Raw genomic sequence first — 20,946 nt, forward strand, 5'->3', positions numbered from 1 at the left:
GTTTTTAGATTTGAGAATTCCTGGAATTTTCCTACTGTTTCCCGGGATACGGAAAATCTTGAATTTTCTTAATTCCCAATAATTCCCGGTCAGGAAACCTAATTCCTAAGCTTTCGTTTTCTCCAAACAATTTATCAAAACTTGTTATATTCTAAGTGATATATGAAAAATAACTTTAATTACACGGTGATATTTTTTTATATCGAAAAATTAGATATGGGGGAATGCACAATTGTGATAAAAGTGTATGGTGTATACAGAAATTCAATATCTTTTCTACATGAACCAAATTTATGAAAAAATACTTTCCTTCATTGTAAATGTCCGAAAAATCGCCTTTATTTAGTAAACAATCAAGAAAAAAACCTATTTTGACCAGAAAATTTGGAACATAAATAGACCTACCTTGTGTGATTCTTTTCAAACAATGAAATTAAGGCTGTTTAAGCCATCGCACAATTCGAAAATGGAGTTTTGGCTGATTTTACCCTCGATTCCCCTATATTGTTCAATTCATTATGAAAAAGTAAGTCCGAACTCGAAAATTTTACACCATATGAGACCTACATTAGACTGAGTCGATTTGGGATTATTTTTGAATTCCTCAAACCCTGAGGTCTAAAAAGCTTCGTTTTGGTTCAAAACTCATCCATAATTTTTTGCAGAATTTTTAAGTAACGTTTAAATGAATAATTTTTCACTTTGTATTTTTGTTTGTATGGGAATATCGAATTTTTTGTACTGAAAAATCAATATCATTTTTGTTTCTTCTGTGGAACCGAGTTTGTTTATGGTTTTTGTACCAAGTTATAAATTTTCTCCAGAAAATTTTCCGCTGAACAACTTTGTCGAAGACCGTAACTTCATATCTCACTAGACAAAATAGTTATCAGGTGTAGAATAAGCGCATGTCTTCCGGCTTATAAATTCAATTCAAACCATTGCTGGGTGCCTCGCGAGGTATTGCATGACTACTTTTCATGTTTGAGCCACCGCACTCTTCTGAAAATTTAGTTATGGTTGTTTTTACCCTTAATTTCCCTACATTTTTCAATTAATTCAGAAAAAAGCATGTTCAGACTCGAAAGTTTTGAACCAAATGAGACCTACATATCTTGTAACATTTTTTTTTTCGAGAAATTGAATGAAGGCTATTTGACGTATCGGAAACTGGAGTTATTTTTTATATTATTAAGAAAAAGTTAGTTTGGACTGAAATGAATTTAAGCAAATGAGGCTTAACTAGTGTTGTTTTTTTTCGAAAAATCGAATGATTTCTATTTGATCCACCGCAAGCTTCGGAAAACGGAGCTATGACTGTTTAACCCTTAATTTCACTATTTTTTTTTTCATTTATTTAGAAAAAGCTTGTTCAGGTTTTAATTTTTTACACAAACACATTCTTCAATAGCCTTCATTTGATTTCTCGAAATAAAATCAAAGTAGATAGGTCCCATTTGGTTAAAAAATATCCAGTCCGGACATGCATTTTCTCACCTATTTGAAAAACGGAGGTGAATCGAGGGTGAAAACAGTCATAGCTCCATTTTTCGAGGCTTGCTCAAATAGCCTTCATTCGATTTGTCGGAAAAAATCATACCGCACAGCAAATTTTATTTTGCTGGAAACCAGCAAAATCTTGCTGGATTTTGTCCCACTGATTTTACAGCAAAATATCCAGCAATTTTGAATGCTTGAAAATTCAGCCAACTAAATAACTGGAAATCCAGCAATCTCAATTGCTGGAAACCAGCTATCTCAATAGCTGGAATTTTTTTCGAAATTCAACCGGGATTTTTTGGATTTTAAATTAGATTTCAAATTTGAAGAAAATCAAATAATATCAGTGTGTTGACCGCTTTTGGCCAAGTATTGGACATCATGCTTCATCTGAATTAAAAATAAATATAATTAGATTCTTTAACAAAAAACTTTTTTTATCTCTTCGAAAAAAATATTCCTTTCATTTAGTTATATGCTTCAGCGCTAGAATATGGGGTCAAACACTTTTAGTGCGCAACAAAAACAAACTCGAGTTTGACAGATCGATTGCTGAATTTTCAGCAATAAAGATCAAGTGCTGGAAAAATCAGCAAAACGAAGAATGTTTGCTGATTTCCAGCAAAAAATTGGATTGATGGACTCATTTGGGTTAAAATTATCGAATCCGAATATGCATTTCCGAAAAACTTTTAAAAAATTTTTGGGGTTATTAAGGTAAAAACCATCAGAACTCCATTTTCAGTAGCGTGCGGTCACTCCAATAGCCTTCATTCCTCGAAAAAAATCACACAAGATAAGTCTTTTTGGGTCAACATTCTCAAATCCAAACCTTGGGCAGAAAGACTAAATAAAGAAATTTTTCAAACGTCAAATTTCTCTGATCAATCGATTAGAAATTTGGTTCGAAATTTTTTTTTTTTTTTTTTCCTGTAGGGGAGAGCCCACTGCGACCAGTAGTTGATCTATTGTGGTGTTTACCCCGCGTTACTATATGCTGTCAGGTTCACCTGCACTATTGATTGGAGTGACAGTTGATTGCTGATTAAGCATTTTATCCCAATCGGGTATGATATCAAAGATGTATGATATAACCTTCTTAGGGCTGATATGCAACCATATGTCTTGTGCGCTTATTAACTTTGCCCCAAGTATTCGCTCTCTCCTATTTAGGAGGGCGCAGCAGTTGCATAGAAGATGCTCTGCGGTTTCTTTTTCGAACCCGCAGAACCGACAGTCATCGTTCAGAATTATGTTTATCCTTTTGAGATGCTGTTTTGTTGGACAATGTCCGGTCAAGAGACCTGTGTAAGTACTTAATTCGTGCTTACTTAAGTTCAACATGTTTTTTGAGAGTCGTGCGCTTGGTTCAATGAATCTTTTTGCCTGGGTTGCTCCCTCCGCTGTTTTCCAGTTGGAAACAATAGTGGTGCTTTCCCAGTTCTTGAGCTCCATAGTCAAGGCACTTCTCGATACTCCGCAGAAAGGTTCAGGTCCAATCAACAGTCCCTGAGATCCTTCCCTAGCTAGTTGGTCTGCTTCTTCGTTCCCTAGGATACCGCAGTGGCCTGGTACCCAGAATAAAGATACTCTGTTCCTTATGGCCAGGTTTCTTAGTGCAACTATACACTCCCAAACTAGTTTGGAGTAACATGTGAACGTACTTAGTGCTCGGAGAGCAGCTTGGCTGTCAGAGAACATGCAGATACTTGTGTACCTGTATCCCCTTTTCAAACAGGCTAAAGTGCATTCTAGAATGGCTTGAATTTCAGCTTGGAATACTGTTGGCCAGTTTCCCATAGGAATTGAGATCCTGAGTCTAGGTCCGAAAACCCCTGCCCCAGTTCTTTTATCCATTTTTGACCCATCAGTGAAGAATAGGATCGATCTGGGAGGAACCGCAGGTCCACCTGACTCCCACACGTCCCTATCATTGATAGTTACATTGTATGGTATGTCTAGGTTGAAAATGGGCTCCATCCAGTCATCATTTTTCACAATAAGTGAGTTTAATTTAAATTTCTTTAGGATTTTGAGGTGTCCTGTAAGATCTCCTTCATAGAGAGTTTTGTGTTTGGAGAGTCTCAAGGCACTACGTTCCGCCTCTAACTCAATGAATTGATGTAGAGGCAGAATATTTAGTAGTGCATTTAGAGCCTCATTCGGTGTGCTTCGCTTTGCGCCAGTTATAGCTAGCGTTGCTAGTCTTTGGAGCTTCGCTAGTTTTTTCTGGGCAGTAATTTGCATAGTTTTGGTCCACCATACTAAGGAGGCATAAGAGATTTTGGGTCTTATAATAGCTGCAAATATCCAGTAGATAATTTTCGGCTGTAGTCCCCATTTTTTCCCTACTCCTTTGAGGCAGACCCATAGAGCTGTTGTAGCCTTAGCGATTACATGCTCTATCTGTGGGTTCCATGATAGCTTTGAGTCTAGTACTATGCCTAAATATTTCACTTGTGATTCGAGGTTTAACACTTCCCCATCTAATGTTAGAGGTTTTAGTGTAATTTTTCGTCTCCTAGTGAAGGCTATCACAGTAGTTTTGGAAGGGTTTATGTTTAGTCCCTCTTCCCTGCACCAAAATAGTGCGTAGTTGAGTGCAGTTTGCATTCTATTAGACAGCACATTCTCATGTTTTCCCCGAACTATAATAACTACGTCGTCTGCAAAGCCAATAACTTCGAATCCCATGGATACAAGTTTGTTTAGGAGGTCGTCCACTATCAAGGACCACAACAACGGTGATAGAACCCCGCCTTGGGGACATCCCTTCGTTGGTGTGGCTTTGATTGTAAGTCCTCCCAAGCTTGCATAAATGGTTCTGTTTATTAGCATCGCACTAGTCCAGTTAACAATTGCCGAGTGGCACCCTCGTCTTTTCATAGCTGTTTCGATTGAAGTGTGAGATGCGTTGTCGAATGCCCCTTCAATGTCTAAAAAAGAAGCGAGTGCTATTTCTTTTGCCTCTACAGTCTTTTCTAGTTTTTGTGTAAGGGTATGTAAGGCCGTAACCGTGGACATACCTTTTTTGTAAGCGAACTGGAAGTTGTTTAGCTTACTTAAGCTAAGATACTGCGATTTAATGTACTCGTCAAGTATCTTCTCCATTATTTTCAAAATAATGGACGTTAGACTAATAGGTCTGAATGCCTTAGGTTGTGTTTTATCTTTTTTCCCTGGTTTCGGGATAAAGATCACGCGCACCTTCTTCCACTGAGTTGGAATATGACAGAGGGTCATACTGGCGACGAACATCTCTACCAAGGCAGGTGTTACCATTTGTTTAGCTTGCTGTATTTGAATTGGTAAAATTCCATCTTCACCAGCTGCTTTGAATGGTTCGAATGTACTTATTGCCCAGTCAACCATTGAAGGTGTAAAGATTTGGCGTGATTTGCGAAGTGCTTCATCACGTCTGACATTTCGAGTGAGTCTTTCAATCGGAGTGTCATTAATCTCTATTCCTTCAATGGATTCTGGGAAATGCGTACTTAGTAGTAATTGAAGCGTTTCATTTGGGTTTGTAGTGAACTCCCCGTTCTTTTTCTTCAATTGACCCAGTCCATTTGAATGTTCTTTTGATAGAACTTTCTGGAGTCTGGCAGCTTCGGGTGTAGTTTGCACGGTTTCACACATGTGCTTCCAACTACTCCTCTTAGCTTTTCGAATGTTTTTATTGTACTCTGTTAGGGATTTACGATAATTGTCCCAGCTTGAGTCAGCTTTTGCTTTGTTGAAAAGTTTTCTTGTTTTTTTCCTCAACTTTTCTAGTTGTCTGTTCCACCAAGGAACTTTCCTGTTTGAAACACGTTCCTTAAGTGGGCAGCTGGCTTCGAAAGCGTATATAATTTTATTTGTGAACCTGTTTGAAGCTTCCTCTAATTGTTTTGTTGTTCGTATTTTCGTTTCCAACAAAGGATTGCAAGCTTCAAGTGTGTGTTTGTACAGACTCCAGTTGGTTTTCCTGGGATCTCTATAAACGTCCTTGATTATAACCCCTCCCACTATGTCGAATGAGATATGTCTGTGATCAGACAGTGATTCTTCATCCGATACCTCCCAGTTTTTAATTTTATCTAGAAGTAGTGGTGTGCATAGAGTTAAGTCGAGGACTTCTTGTCTATTTCTCGTTATAAACGTTGGTTTGGTTGGTTGGTTGGTTCGAAATTTACTCTCATATTTAGTATTTTCCAATAATTTTTTTATGCTGAAAAGCACTTGTTTTGCATTAACCCTTTAATGCATGACTTTTTTAAAATGAGAATAGCAGTTATTAGTTCGGTGAAATAATAGCATTTTAACTCGAATATCATAACATAACAGGTTTGCATTCGTTATTTTGAGTATTATAAAAGTTATTGCCAATCAAAGTTGAAAAATAAACCGTGTTAATTGGGTGCAAGAAGGTGTTTTTGGTTAATTGAGCATAAAAAAAAATTGTTAGAATCTGCAAATCTGAAGGAAAAACAGTGGTTTTCCAAAAACTACTTTTTTTCAAAAAAAAAAAATAATTATAAATCAGGTTTATCCGCATACTTTGCTCGATATCTGACACAAAGGTACATTAAAATATCGTTATGAAGATACCATGAACTAATCTATTTTAATTTTTAGAATATTTTTTGTTTATACATCATTCTAAAATATCCACGCGTTTTCGAGATTTTGGATTTTTGATTATCTAGTGTTGTTTAAAAAAAACACTATGCATTAAAGGTTTAAACAATTATTTAATTAGGTTTTGTTTTGTTCTGGAAAATTCTTCCAGGTTTAGGCGTATTAGTTCGCTCCAATTTCGTTTAAGTTTTTGAAGCTGATAAATAATAACTGTTCGTTTAACGATTGTTCTTAAAATAGCTTAAATCAAAGCTTTTAACAGAAAAATATAGAAAAACGAATGAAAATCATGATTTTTTTTAACCTCTTGTAATCTTGCAAAATCAATGGCATATCTGAGGCGAATCCGTTTGTATTTAACATGTTTTGAAAAAACCCTCGGTCTTTTTACAGTTCTCCCTGAATTGTTCACAACTAATATTGGGTTTCAACAAACTTCGGAATCAAATAATAAGTCATCTAAAGAATTCATGGGACCTTTGGTCAATTGCTAACAGCGATTTTCTTTCATAAAATCCCCTAAAGATAAAGCCATTGATAATAAAAAAAGACCTTGACTTGCACTGCAATAATAATGAAACAAACCACTCCCACCATATCGCATCGCTAAGCAACGGTGAACGGAGAAAGGAAATTTTCATCAGTAGCAGCAGCAACGATCGGAGACTGTTATTTCAAAGTTTTTCGCTTTGTTCCTCGGATTTCCTTCGAACGGTTTCGACATAAGTTATTGCATGGCGGGGATCTGCAATGCACCATCACCTTTTCACCCAACTGGTGTTTCTTTTTGCGCGCTACCACACTCTCAGCTCAGCTCGGCTCGCGGTCCCGGGAATTCTTCGACAGGATCAAGAAAGTAAGAAAAAAAAAATGTCGAAGAAAAACACCAGTTCCTGCAATTCCCTTGGCCATGGCGACGAAAATGAAATCAACTTGTTCCCCCGACTTCATTCACAGAAGCTGTCATGCACGCGAACGAACAGAATTTGTTCAGGTATTGCCTTGGTACCTTCAATGAACATACATAGGAAGGACCTACATAGGAGAAGAGACACCAGAGCGAGAAACTTCCTCCTTGCTTGCTTGCTTGCTTGTTGCAGCACCAGCTTTGCCGGTTAATATTCTGCTGAGCTCTGTTTTATTCAACTTTATCTGAAATAATAATGGTAGCAATAAAAATCAGTTACCAGTGTTTTGTTATGCTTTTTTTTCTCTCTTCTTCAAATGTTTTGCCGCCCTCCCTATTCAAGGAAGTCAATTTGGGGCATTCCGATGGCACATGATTTTGTAGACATTTGTAACAAAAGACCCACTGAACTGCAGAGAAAGCGCGAGCTTGAGAAAACAGTCCTAGTATTGAAAACGTTTTTTTTTTTCGTTAAATGTTTTTGGGTTATGGCAATTTTTAACGAAGGGGAACATAGAGGGAAGTTCTATAGATATTCTAAAGTAAATAAAATAAATTAAAAAAAATATATCCTTATTTGTAACAAATAGCTTTCAACTTCAGCTTTCGTAGCTGATCTACAGTCTTTTTTCCAAACGGTAAACTGAAGTGATGTAGGTAAATAATGTCTGAGGCACATATTTGAGTATCATTTATATAGGTTTCAAAATATATAAATTTTTAAAAATCGGTTAAAAAGCAAGAGAGATATAGCGGTTTTATGCGAGGACTGTCTAATTGACACTCAAGGTCTGATTAGGGAGTTTTTTTTTCCTGGGCTTTCAGAGTGCGTCCTGAAAAAAATGATGCAAAATGAAATATTTCAAAAATTCATCGAGGGTCCCTGAAGAAATGGTGTTATATGGATGTTAGATGGGGGGATGAGATTAAGGATATGCAGAAAATAAATAAAATTAATTATAATATGTATCATTTATTAATGCTTCAGGCTCCGGTACAAAGACGGATTGGCACAAGGAGTAGGCTGCTGCTACGAAAAAAATTATTTCTGATTCGGCCACTGCAAAAAGACGGAATGGCTATGGAAGCGCAGATTTTTAAGGCTGCAGCTGCTGGTGCTGGGTTTGGCTTTCCGATGGGAAAAAACGGAATCGGCTAAATAAGCGCAGATTTTAAAAACTGCTTCTGCTGATTGTTTGTTATGATTTGGCCTTCCGGTGGAAAAGACAGAATTGGCTAAGGAAGTACAGATTTTTGAGGCTACTGGTGCTGATGGTTTGTTTTGGTTCGGCTTTTCGTTGGTAAAAACGGAATTGGCTAAATCAACGCAGATTTTTGAGGCTGCTGTTGGTTAGTTATGATTTGGCCTTCCGATGGATATAGACGGAATGGCTTTGGAAGCGCAGATTTTTAGAACTATTGCTGAGGGTTGTTTGTTATGATTTGACCATCCGGTAGAAAAGACGGAATTGGCTTAGGAATTGGAGATTTTTAAGGCTGTTGCTTCTGATTGATTGATATGATTTTGATTTCCGGTGGAAAAAGACGGAATGGCTTTGAAAGTGCAGATATTTAAACTGTTGCTAATGTGTGTGTAGGTTTGGCTTCCCGGATGATAAAGATCGAATGAATTTTGAAGCCCAGATTTTCAGGCAGATTCTGCTGATTGTTTACTTTGATTTGGCCCTCCAGCGAAAAAGTCGGAATAGGCTTAGAAAGAACAGATTTCAAGGCTGCTTTTGCTGATTGTTTGCTTTGATTTGGCCTTCCGGTAGAAAAAGATGGGATTGGCTTTAGTAGTGTTTTTTTTAATAGTGTTTTTACCAGCTTTGATAAGTTCTTTTGTTTCCATGTTGTTAGAAGTGCTTGCTATCTCCATATGTGAGTGCAGTTGTTCGACCATTGTTTGTTTTCAATGCAAAAAAAGAGATTTATTGTCATTATTTCTTTCATAACTCTTCAAGGTGTTAATGGCCCACTTTGGTGTCTTCAGATGAAAGTTGCATCATGAATCGAGCTACACAATGGTATTTTTTGCAAAATATTCGGTGGTGCAGACGGTACTTTTAGACGCCATTTAAAGTTTATTTACAACTTTTCATGTTGAAGGTCATTATTTAATTTTTTTCAACTATTCTATTTGGAAATCTGAAATTTCAAAATTTCAATGCATTTTGATGTGCTATTTTATAATTTCCGTTGAGAAACAACAGAGTTATGTAGCTTTGAAAAATGGTTATTTTTGATTTACAAAAAAATCTAACCGAAGCTAACTCAAAAAATAAAAATGTTAGAAATCTGAAAAAATACATGTGTTTTTAAGGCGCAAAAATGAACCAAATTTTCAATTTTGGGGAAAATCTGAAGACCCCCGGCGCAAACCCGTCAGATAATAAAAAAAAATCCCCTGCTGCTATTGATTGTTTTGATTTGACCTTGTGGTGAAATAAGACGGGGTTGGCTTAAGAAGCGCAGATTTTTAAGTCCACTGCTGCTGCTGATTGATTTGGCCTTCTGTTGGAAAAAGACGGATTGGCTTTAGAAGCTCAGATTTTTGAGACTGCTACTGCTGATCGATTTAATTTGGCCTTCTGATGGAATAAGACGGAATTGGCTTTAGAAGCGCAGATTTGTAAGGCTGCAGCTGCTAAAAGTTTTGATTTGGCCTTCCGATGGAGTAAGACGGATTGGTCTTAGAAGAGTAGATTTTTCAGGTTGCTGCTGCTGATTGTTTTGATTTGGCCTTACGGTGGAATAAGACGACATTGACTTAAGAAGCGCAGATTTTTAAGGTTGCTGCTGTTGATTATTTTGATTTGGTCTTCCGGTGGAAAAAGACGCAATTGGCTTTAGAAGTGCAGATTTTTAAAGCTTCTGCTGCTAATTGTTTTGATTTAGCCTTCTGGTGGAATAAGACGGAATTGGCTTTAGAAGCGCAGTTTTTTATAGCTGCTGCTGCTGGTTGTTTTGATTTGGCCTTCTGGTGGAATAAGATGGAATTGGCTTTAGAAGCGCAGATTTTTAAGGGTGCTGCTGCTGATTGTTTTTATTTGACCTTCCGGAGAAAAAAAGATTGGCTTTAAAAGCACAGATTTCGAAGAGATGAGTTGGAGGATATGCAGAAAATAAAAAAAAAATCTTATAGATTTGAAAAGCTTATGCTAAAAATGGATTGTAGAATTAAGAGGAAGGATATTTGGAAAAACAAATATCAGGTTTTGCTTAGAACAGATTGTAGAACAAAGATGACGGATGATTGGTAACCAAAATCTTGTTGAAATAAACAAAAGTCGTTTAGTTAAGAAGTTTCAATTGAGAATAGAGGTGAGAAGGAATGAAGAGATGAGATGAAGGATATGCAGGAGATAAATCAAATAACAATACCTATTCTTTATTTAAAAATAAACCATCGTCATATTCAAAAGAGCAGTTTCTCTTCTGCCTTCGGCTAGGTCGGACGTCTTTCCTCGCGCTCGACAACTGTCATTAAAGGCAACTGCTATTTTTTATGAGAGTGAAAGTAAAAAGAGTGTTAACTGCGGGATGAGCCCTTCCCCTGGAAACCATCCCGAGAGAACCATCCCGGAATGGATGGACCCACATAACGCACACGGAAACCTGTATTATTTATTTTTACAAGCTAAAGATGGATCAAATCTTCCCAATAATCCATTTATTATTGGAAGATCTATAGAACAGCACGCGGGCAAAATTGAGAGCGGATATTTTGAAAGAAACAAAAGAAGGTATGTTCTAAAGCTAAGAAATGAGCAACAAGCCAGACAAATGACTTCGCTTACAAAATTAATTGATGGTACACCAATAGAAATAGGACATCACCCCGAGTTAAACACTAGAAAATTTGTTGTTCAATGCAGTGAGGTAGAAGGCATGTCCGACGATGATTTGTTGAAAGAACTTGCTCCGCAAAAAATCACGGCAGTCAGAAGGATCACCAAGAAAACCGCAACAGAGATCGTTGGAACGGCAACAATTGTGTTAACAATAAATTCGACAGTGGTACCCGAATACATCAACTTCGGTTTTATTCGCCTAAGGACCCGCCTCTATTACCCTCAACCGCTGATATGCCGACATTGCCTCAAGTATGGACACCCAAAAAACAAATGTGTAGCCGAACAATCATGCATTGTTTGCTCCGAGTCTCACAGCAGCGATAATTGTACCGCCACAACATCACACTGTGGAAACTGTAAAGGTAGCCATTCTCCACTCGATCGTAAATGCCCAGTATATGTGTACGAAACCGCAGTGCTTAAAATCAAAACCGAAAAGAACATCACACTCACAGCCGCTCGTAAGTTAGCCGAATCACAAAACACCACCAGCACCAGTTACGCAGCAATCGTCAAACACCACAGCGATCTTCATTTCCAACAGAAGAAACGAAACCAACAGACGGAAAAAAATACCCAACCTGCCCCATCGAGTCAACAGAACGATAACCAACAACAACAACAACAACAACAGCAGCAGAAACGAAATCATCACCCGACGGAAATTAAAACTGCAGAAATAACACACTCGACTATTTCACCTCCTCGTAAAAAATGTACATCTCAGCCATCCCCGATGGTATCTGAAGATGAATCTTCAAAGGAACCTCAACGCGAAAGCGATAAGCTTCACACGAATTCCGTGACACGGAAATTGAACAGTGAAAACAGTTCCTATACCCCTCCTATCCCATCCACTTCCCCTTCAAACCCCTTCCAACCCATTAGTTTAAAGAAAAAATTTGATCCTCGGCCTATTAGAACTTGTAAAAAGTAACAGGCCTTAATAAAGAATATTTTGAATAAAAAAAAAAAAAAAATATTCAAAAGAAAACAAAAGAAAAAGTTGCTTGAATGCCTTTTGCATATCGAAATATTCTCATTTACTGCGACAAACTTTTCTTTCTCAAAAATGGATAAATCTCTCATGAGCGCGTATTCTATTTACAGAAACGTCAAACGAAGCTGTGATTCAAGGTCTCTTAAAACTATATTTAAACTATTTATTTATTTTTATTAAAACATTTTTCGAACTGGCATAAAAACATTTTAAAATTATTTTACAACTGCTTTAAATTTCCAATATTAATTTACTAAGCGCCATGGTGATTGAGAAATTCAATCGAAATTGATGAAGCCATCTTGCTGGACATAATATTATAATACTGGAAACTAGACATTTTTAACCAATTTGGCAATGTTTGCGATACTATTTATTGTATAGGTAATGAATTGCATCATTTGAGCAAAAATATTTCACCAGAAATATGAGGTTTCATGCTAAGATAGTTGAAAATGAAAATGAGAATATTTTTAAAATATTTTAAATGGAATCTTTACCAATCACCAAATGATTGGGAGAGTAAGTGATAACACGAGAAAAAAAACACGTAACAGAAAGCTCCCACAGTAAAACTTCTTTAAGATTTCACATCTGCCACAGCAAAATTCCTATCAGATTGCACAGCTCCCTCAGTAAAATTCCTATCAAATTCCATGGCGTAGTTTTAAAAAAGCTGTGGGTAGTCTTAAGAGAGCTCTGAAGGGTTTCTTAAAGCTATGTCTTTAAGATCGAATAAAACTATTCTGTTGGATGTTTTATTATAACTTATAGAATTAGCTTTAAATACGTTAACAAAACAGAGCCAACTGGTCTATATGTTAGCTTTAAAGTAGTTGTGCTAAAACATAGAATGAACTTTGGCTTATAAAGTAGCTTTAGGAAATAGTCTTAAGCGAGCGGTTAAGGTTGGAATAAAACTTAAATTGTTACTTGGGTAGTCTGCATAGAATTCCAATAAGATTTTTAGTTGATACTAGCTGACCCAGTGTGCTTTGCTACACGTTTCAAAATCAAATGATATTTTCAAAAATTATTCAAATTTTTATTATTTTATTGTCGTTATTTTAAATCAAACTAAAACATAATTCATTATCAACCGCTTTAAAACGAATTGCAACACAAAGATAACTTAAAATAATATTCTGAATCTTGCTCTATAAATTTGTTTTAAAGATCTGATAATTTTAATCTGTCTGGAGAGCCTCAAATTAATCGTACGCAAACAATCTAACTTATAAAATATGATTGTTTTTGCTTGATATGCTCTGGATTTATGCGAAACTGATGAAAGAGCCCCATCTGTCTTTCCCTTCACCCCCTGCTGAATGGCGGTCGTGATCTTTAATAATCATACCGAGTTTTATCGTTCCCAAAAATCCTCTTATATCAAATATAGTTCCATTGGTTAATTAGTTTTTAAGCTTTACAACAAATTTATATGGGGCGCCCTACTTTCTTCCCATCTCTACACTGTAAAGCGTAAGGGTCTATAACAATCGTAGAAACATATCTCGAAACCAAGTACCTTTCCATGCCATATTTGTTTCCATTTGTTGCCTTCGTTAGCATAAACTGAGAACTTATGCTAACAAAATTGTATTGAGCTGACCTCCCTTCTCCCATGTACCTACTCACTGAAAAGAGGATGGTGTGTCAGATAATCATAAAATCATACCAAAATGATTTTCCATGTTAAGTTTTGTCCATTTCTAGGATATTGTAAAAAAAAAGTTAAATGTAAGCCTGCTTTTCCCTTCCTATATAACGAATTCTATCATCCTTCTGCAAGAAAGGAATTGTTTCATATTGAAAAAGTATTTTCGTACTCAAATACTTTTTGATGCCAAATTTGGTTTCATTTGCTCGATTAATTCTCGAGTTATGCAAAAAAATTGTATGGAAGCCCCCCTTTCCCCCTTTATGTCTTTTTGCTGTAAAAAGGTGAGACTTCAATTTATAATAGAACCATTTTTCGTTATTATACTTAAAATTGTAAAGAAGACCTCTCCTCCCCTTTTCATCCACTTCTTTGAAGGAGTGATGGATACCAAATATTCACAGAAGCATTTCTCGTACCAAAATATCGTTCCATGAAAATTTGGTTCCATTTGCTGTTGTAGTTCTTGAGCTATGCAGTAAAAATTGTATGAAACTCCTCTCCCTCTTTCCTTTCTCCACGCTGGAAGAAGGAAGGGGTCTCAAACAATCATTAGAACATGTCTTGTTCCCAAATACCCGCCCATGCCAAGTTTGGTTCCATTTGCCTAATTAGTTTTTGAGTTATGTAAAAATATATAAAAGAGACCCCCCCCCCCCCCTTTTAAATTTCCCTACTGGAAAGAGTGAGGAGTCTTAAATAATTAAGAAACATTTTACGAATCCAAATATCCTCCCATGCCAAATTTGGTTCTATTTGCTTTAATAGTTTTTGAATTATGTAAAAAAATATTTAAGAGGCCCCCCCCCCCCCTTTTCTACTGGAAAGAAGTAGGGGCCTCAAATAACCATTGAAATATTTTTCGTATCCAAATACCTTCCCATGCCAAATTTGGATCCAATATCTTGATTATTTCTCGAGTTATATGCAAAATTGTAAGGAAGCTCCCCTTCCCCCTTCTTATTTTCCCACTGAGAGGAGGGAGGGGTACCTAATATTCATAGAAATCTTCCTTATTCCCAAATACCACCCCTTGCCAAATATGATACCATTGGCTTGATTGGTTCTCGAGTTATGCAAAAAATTGTCTTTTGTTTGGGAGGCCCCTCCCCCCCTTCATGAGAAAGGGAGGGGTCTCAAACCACAATAGGAACCTTCCCCTGCCTCCAATACCCCCACCTGCCAAGTTTCACGCAAATCGGTTCTCGAGTTTCCGAGTCTATAGGGAACAGACAGACAGACGGACAGACAGACAGAAATTCATTTTTATATATATAGATAGATATTCTATGAGATGATGAGTAATAATTTTGTTTAGATTACTTCAACGCATGATATGATTTTGTTATGATTTCATGAACTTTTTGATTCAATTTGAGATGTTTTAACATCCTACGAGTACAAAATTATAACTCATCAAGATAGGAAAAAATGTATATCAGAATATTTTATCTTGGTATAATATAGTTTTTCTCTTATGATCGGGTCTTCATTACATCGTTTTTTTTTAAGTTTTTCGTAGGAACTTTAATTTTTTTAATAAAAAAAGGTTACAAATAAATCATCGCATGCAGAGTCTCTCTGCGTGATTTCGCAGCATTTCCAATTTTATGACATCGTTATCGGTCCCATTTGATGGCCAATCAAGTAATTTCGTTGCGGCTTGATTTGTTTATGAATAGCCCGTTAGCCGCAACCACTAATGGGATGGGAGCATGAGAAGAGAAGGGAAGGTTTTGTCAAAAATCCTCGTATAGCACCCTGACTGAATAGGGAAAGCAAGTATGGCACCCGCGCGCCACGCCCCAGCAGCAGCGCCAAGAAAGCAAAATCAGAACAAATTGAATTTCCGCCGAACAAAGCTCTTGTTGTCTGCAGCGCGCAACCAAACAGCAAACATCCGGTGCTGTTGCTGTGTATGTGTGTTTGTGAGGGTGTTTGTGTGTGTAGCTGCATGTGAACGTGTGCATGTGTAATGTGCATTGCATCGTCGTAATCTAATTCTGCTAATTAAATCCTGGTGTGATGTTGTGATGTTTACTCTTTACAAGCACATTATGAGCGTGATCTGATTTGGAGAGATTCGTTCAGCCTGGCTGGATGTTCTGGAAGCCGTGCACATTGATGGGCGAGTCCTACTCAGGCGTGTATGAATTTAAAAATGATTGGCAGCCGGACAAATCTGGATCGGCTTCGATTATCCATTTCATGTTATCCGAGAACAAAATTTGCATTCTTTTATGCTTTGGTGCTACACTGCATTATGAGTAACTGGAGGCATTGACATGTGAGTTTTAAACGGTTTCGACCCAGGGGAGTTATTGAAAGAAGTATGAAATTGATGTGCCATGCAATTGATAGGATCAGTAAAATTCAAAAAAATGGGTTGAGGAATAAGCTCGTAGCGTTTTTTCCTTAAACTTTGGATTGAAAAAAAACTTATATCTACATTTATACCTATCTCAGTATGTTACCCAAGTAACAATTTAGGTTTTTTATGGTCAGCACAACTTCGTTACAGCAATAGCATTAATCTTCATTAAAATTCACCAGAATTCTTTACATCACCAGAACTCTTATAAAGCTCTGGCAATAATCACATTTTCGTAGGTGATGGAAAGAATTAGAGAAACATGAGCTATTAAAGAATAAAAGAACATAAACCGTAAATATCCTGAATTTTTCGAAAAAGATACAACGGCTCACCGCCAGGACTTGAACCTGCAATCTCCGGAGATTACAGGTTCACCATCTATCAACTGCCACCACCGCCGCCGCCACCCTCGCTAACAACATCATCACCAATCCCAGCAAACATTTTTGTTGGTATGTTTCTCTATAACTTTGTAATACGTCTCATATACATTCAGGACCCGGCAACGTTACACGATTTGTCTATGTATCGTGTGACCAACATCTATTGAATATGTCTTGGTGAATCTCGTTTTTAAGCTTTATTTCCTCAGATTCAAGCTTTTTTTGCCTTGAGAGCATAGGAGACGAAAGCTCAAATCTGAAGAAAAAAGCTTAAATCTATCAAAAAAGGGGAAACCTGAGAGATGTGCTCCACACGGTTGGAATAGAATTGCTAGCCTCTGTATACATTATGGAATGATCGTATGAAACTCGAAAAAACAGCATTTACCTCAATACTGATGTTATGAAATCGCTTTGGTACAACTTTGTACCTGAAAATAATCACATTTTCGTAGGTGATGGAAAGAATTAAAGAAACATAAGCTATCAAAGAACGAAAGAACATAAGCCGTAAATATCATGAATTTTTCGAAAAAGATAAAACGGCTCACCGGCAGGACTTGAACCTGCAATCTTCGCTTCAGTACAACGGCGCGTTAGCCAATTTCACCACGGTGAACGTGATGAAACCGGCGAACACGAGCAATCGAGCTCTGCCGATCAACTGCTGGACCTTCTACCGAAACCAAGGTTGCGAAATCTCATGAAATTGAAATTTTCTTGAGTGAGATTTTCCGTTTTTGAATCTCAGTGTGATGTTAGGTAATCTCATCGTAAGCATCACAAACGGTTCTTGTCTTGAATGTCGGCGCCTTTCAGCCTGAGAGTCCCAAGCAGAAAAACTACTTTTTTAGGGCAGCGATACCATGGAATAATATTTATGCAAACTCTTGAACAATGAAACCAGTTTTCCAGTTCAGAAAAAGTTGAACATACCACAAATTTTTAAAGCACTGTCAGTTATACCTGATGAATGTTAAAGGCCAGTTATAGCTTTTTTTTAAACATTTTTATAGAGAACATACTGTTAAAAGTTCAGTTTATTCAGGTTATTGATAAGAATTTGTTTGTTTTATTTCTCATCTCATTAGATTGAGATTTTATCGAGTGAGGTTTTTTCCTTTTTGAATCTCAGCGTAAAACGTTAACGTTGATTGTGAATGAATATTTTCGTTTTAAAACATTTTTTGAAGAATGTATTATCATGACTTGTAAGAATGTGATTATAATATTTCTGTCTTAAGTTGATAAAAGTTTTACAGGATGAGCAAAAGATATTTATGACCACACTTAGCGCTGAAATATGTTGATAAGTCTCGCTCGTATTCAGACGATTAAAGACACGCAAGGCGTCGGACTAAAATTACGTAACGCATGTAGGGGAGGGGGAGGGGGGTTGAGTCTGCGTTACTTTCTGTTACATAGGGGAGAGGGGGGGTACTTGGTTCAGTTACGTAACAAATTAATGGAAAAAACATAAAGAAAAAAAATGTAATTTTCTTTTTTGGCGAGCAAATCTACGCACCGCTTGTTCGAAAGCGTCAATGGTTGTTAAGTATTTTGTAAATAAAGTTTGATTCAGAAAAACCGTTTATGTGTTTGTGTGCGCACTGCGCGAATGAAACGGAGTGAGCTTTGCTGTTTTGTTTATTTTACTGTCACGTCATCGACTGCAGTTCATTCAGTGTTTATGTGCAGTGTAACAGGCTGTGTGCAATTTCCTCAAATAGAAAGAAGTGAGTTTCATTGTTATAATATTATCGCGTCATTTATTGCATCTCATTCAATGTAAATACAGTTTCCAGAAGACCGGAAAATGGATAAAAACAACATGTTTCAACGCCTCTACAACGCTATCATTAAAGCCAATCCTGAGCGCAGCAAGAAGAAGTGTCAGGATGAGGCGGTGCTTATCTGGAACAAATCAAAAGAAATCACAGTTGGTGAACACATGAATCCAACTTGGACCGATGCTGTTTTTTATTTAATTTTTTTTTTATGTTTTTCATCGTAGTATAAGAACATTTCAGAATAAAAATGCATCAAATAAACTTTTGTGTACTTTTTATTTAAATTTCAAAATTGAATATGGGGGGGGGGGGGGGGGGGGGGTATTTAGCCTTACGTAATTATAGAAGGGGGTCCTATCAAACGTTACTTATTGTAACATAGGGGGGAGGGGGTCTAAATTCTAGATTTTTTGCGTTACGGAATTTGTGAATGACGCCCAAGTTATGAAATTGTATTCTTACAATAATGTACTTTTAAATCTGTTAAAAACGTTGATGCAAATTTGCAATCATGAACGAAGAATCGCAAACATTGAAATGCCCGAGCTCAAAATTCTTCAAAAAAACCCCCCAACGACTTGAATGTGCGTGCCAGAAAAAAACATCTCAAATCTACTAGACATTACAACAAACTAGAAACAAAATTATCCGAACAGCTACATATTTGATTATTATAGACATTAACACATTTAGTACCGCAGAAACAATTAAGCTGGGAAACACCAAAATTCAGCATTAAAATTTTCAGACTCATTTTAAAAATTTAGTATCTTTGAATTACCGAGAGTGTTTTGTCAATTTTGCAGAAAAAAAGTTTTATGATTTTATTCCTAGCATTAGAGCTATGCTTTGCTTCTACTTGTAGCGGCAATCTAAAATATGAAGTTGAAATTCTTAGGTTGCTATGTAGAGTTTCAATATAAATGAAGAAAATAGTTTCTTAATCTTGATAACAAATAATTGAGTTAGGAAACAGATTTATAGCATTTAAAAAAAAAAAAAAAGATTATCACCAACGATAAAACCATTCCAATTGAAACGCATGGCATCCCAGCTTATGCAACCGGCTGGAATCGACAACATGTGAAAAGCATTATCAACCAAATAAAATATAATTAAAAAATATCAAAATTTTCCCTTTCAAATGAAAGCGGCGGTTTGTAGCTTCTATCCTATTGGGTCAACTTTTTTATTTCAATTTCAAACGACATTTTAATGATTTTTTTATGCACTTTAAAGATTTTTTTTTTTTCAAGAGAACGAACGCCGGTTTTATTTGAGCCGGCTCACAAATCTTTTTCAAATATTATCTCGACTCGCGTGATGTTTGAAATTCCCTGTGGGAAATTTCTGAAGTAGACAACATGTTCGTTGCATCATAAAGTAGGATATGATTCATACCAGCCTTTCTAATGTCCGATAAATTCACTTATTCTATTTACAGCGCTTCTAGAAGATTATAGAATTCTAAATAGAATAAAGAAAATGACAGAAATATTGATGTGACATTGAATATTAAAATAGATCGTATATTTTTGTACTACCGTTTGGAGTAATTGTAAAATCGCTTCTTTTGTTAAGCTGTCTTACTACTAATTTCTTGATAGTGATCTTATGAGCTTCTTAGACCATAGGTCGGCAACCTGCGACTCGCGAGCCGCATGCGGCTCTTTGGATATAAAGCTGCGGCTCTTTAGCTCACTGCCCAAAAATTATATATTATATATTTTTGAATTAAATATTTATAAAATCATGCCAACCCGATATTTGAGCCTTGATACCTGGCTCATGGATACTCATAGGTCCAGAAGAAAATTGAAAATTGCTTCCGCTGTAGGAACAAACTGAAAGGATCAAATGGCTTAATAGATTTTTTTAAGCCTTACTCTACGATCTTTTGCTTTTCACTAATTTTGAAGCATCATAATAGAGACAAAGATTTAATTATTCATTAACCGCAATTGCACAGAATAACTAAAATTAAAATCAAATTATTGATTTCCAAAACATTTGTATATTTTTGAATCAATCGAAAACAAAAATTGAGCTGTTAGCTAGACGGCAAGTGAAGTATTTTATTTACAAAAAAAAAGTTGTTTTTATATAGCTTCTGTTTAGTTATCAAACAACTCTCATCAAATTTAATGTTTAAGCACTCACAATCACCTTTTGTTCTCTATGAAAATTAATTTGTTGCAATTTCCAAAATCGTATTAAAATTAAACAACCTTTTCGAAAAATATTTACAGCTATAAAGCGTTACAACATAAAACATGTTGGAAAAATCACCACAATAATACGAATATTTGAATTTAAAACGAAAAATGTATCTGAATATATCTAGATACCTCATTAGCATTCCAGATTCCTCGGTTTTACTCCGGATTTCCAAAGTAAAATGTGAAAATGCCTGGGCCGGTCCGTTTGCCCGGATATCGAGAAAAAAGGCCCGGTATTTTTCAGGATTTATTCACAATTTTTACGAATTTTCAAATTGTTTAAGCGCAATTAATTCGCATGCATTTTTTTATTTGTGAGATAAGATTTTAAAACCGCTGATGTGCCTTAATAAAAATAATTTTTCTTGTGATTATTTTTCAGCTTTTCTCTAGTCTCTTTCTCTTTTTATCGGAAAAACTAAGATTTTTGCTCGAATTGCCTGGATATTACACGGTTTTGAGTTTAAAATGCAAAACCAATGGCCGGATTTTCCACGCCTGTATTCGTACAGATAAAAAAAAAATCTCGGAAGCTACTCAATAAAAAACGGGTTGGAAAGTGAAAAGTTACATTAAATTCAAATACAATATTCCAAAACTAAAAATTTAGAATTACAAGTTAAAGTTTGACAGCTT

At 36.2% G+C, this 20,946-nt stretch overlaps 2 protein-coding genes across 2 annotated transcripts in view; one reads left to right on the forward strand and one right to left on the reverse strand.

The window, feature by feature from the left end:
- Positions 1-20,946, reverse strand: part of LOC129750851 (acetylcholine receptor subunit alpha-like 1) — a 361,925-nt gene that overhangs the window by 124,483 nt on the left and 216,496 nt on the right. The window lies entirely within an intron of this gene.
- On the forward strand, positions 10,919-11,821 carry LOC129753057 (uncharacterized). The gene has a single exon (XM_055748853.1). The coding sequence runs from the start codon at positions 10,919-10,921 to the stop codon at positions 11,819-11,821; it is 903 nt and encodes a 300-aa protein (XP_055604828.1).

Source organism: Uranotaenia lowii, chromosome 3, assembly GCF_029784155.1.
Source record: "Uranotaenia lowii strain MFRU-FL chromosome 3, ASM2978415v1, whole genome shotgun sequence".
NCBI classification, from domain to species: domain Eukaryota; kingdom Metazoa; phylum Arthropoda; class Insecta; order Diptera; family Culicidae; genus Uranotaenia; species Uranotaenia lowii.

Coding starts and splice junctions, on each gene's coding strand:
- LOC129753057 (XM_055748853.1), top strand. CDS start 10,919: ATGTCCGACGATGATTTGTTGAAAGAACTTGCTCCGCAAAAAATCACG.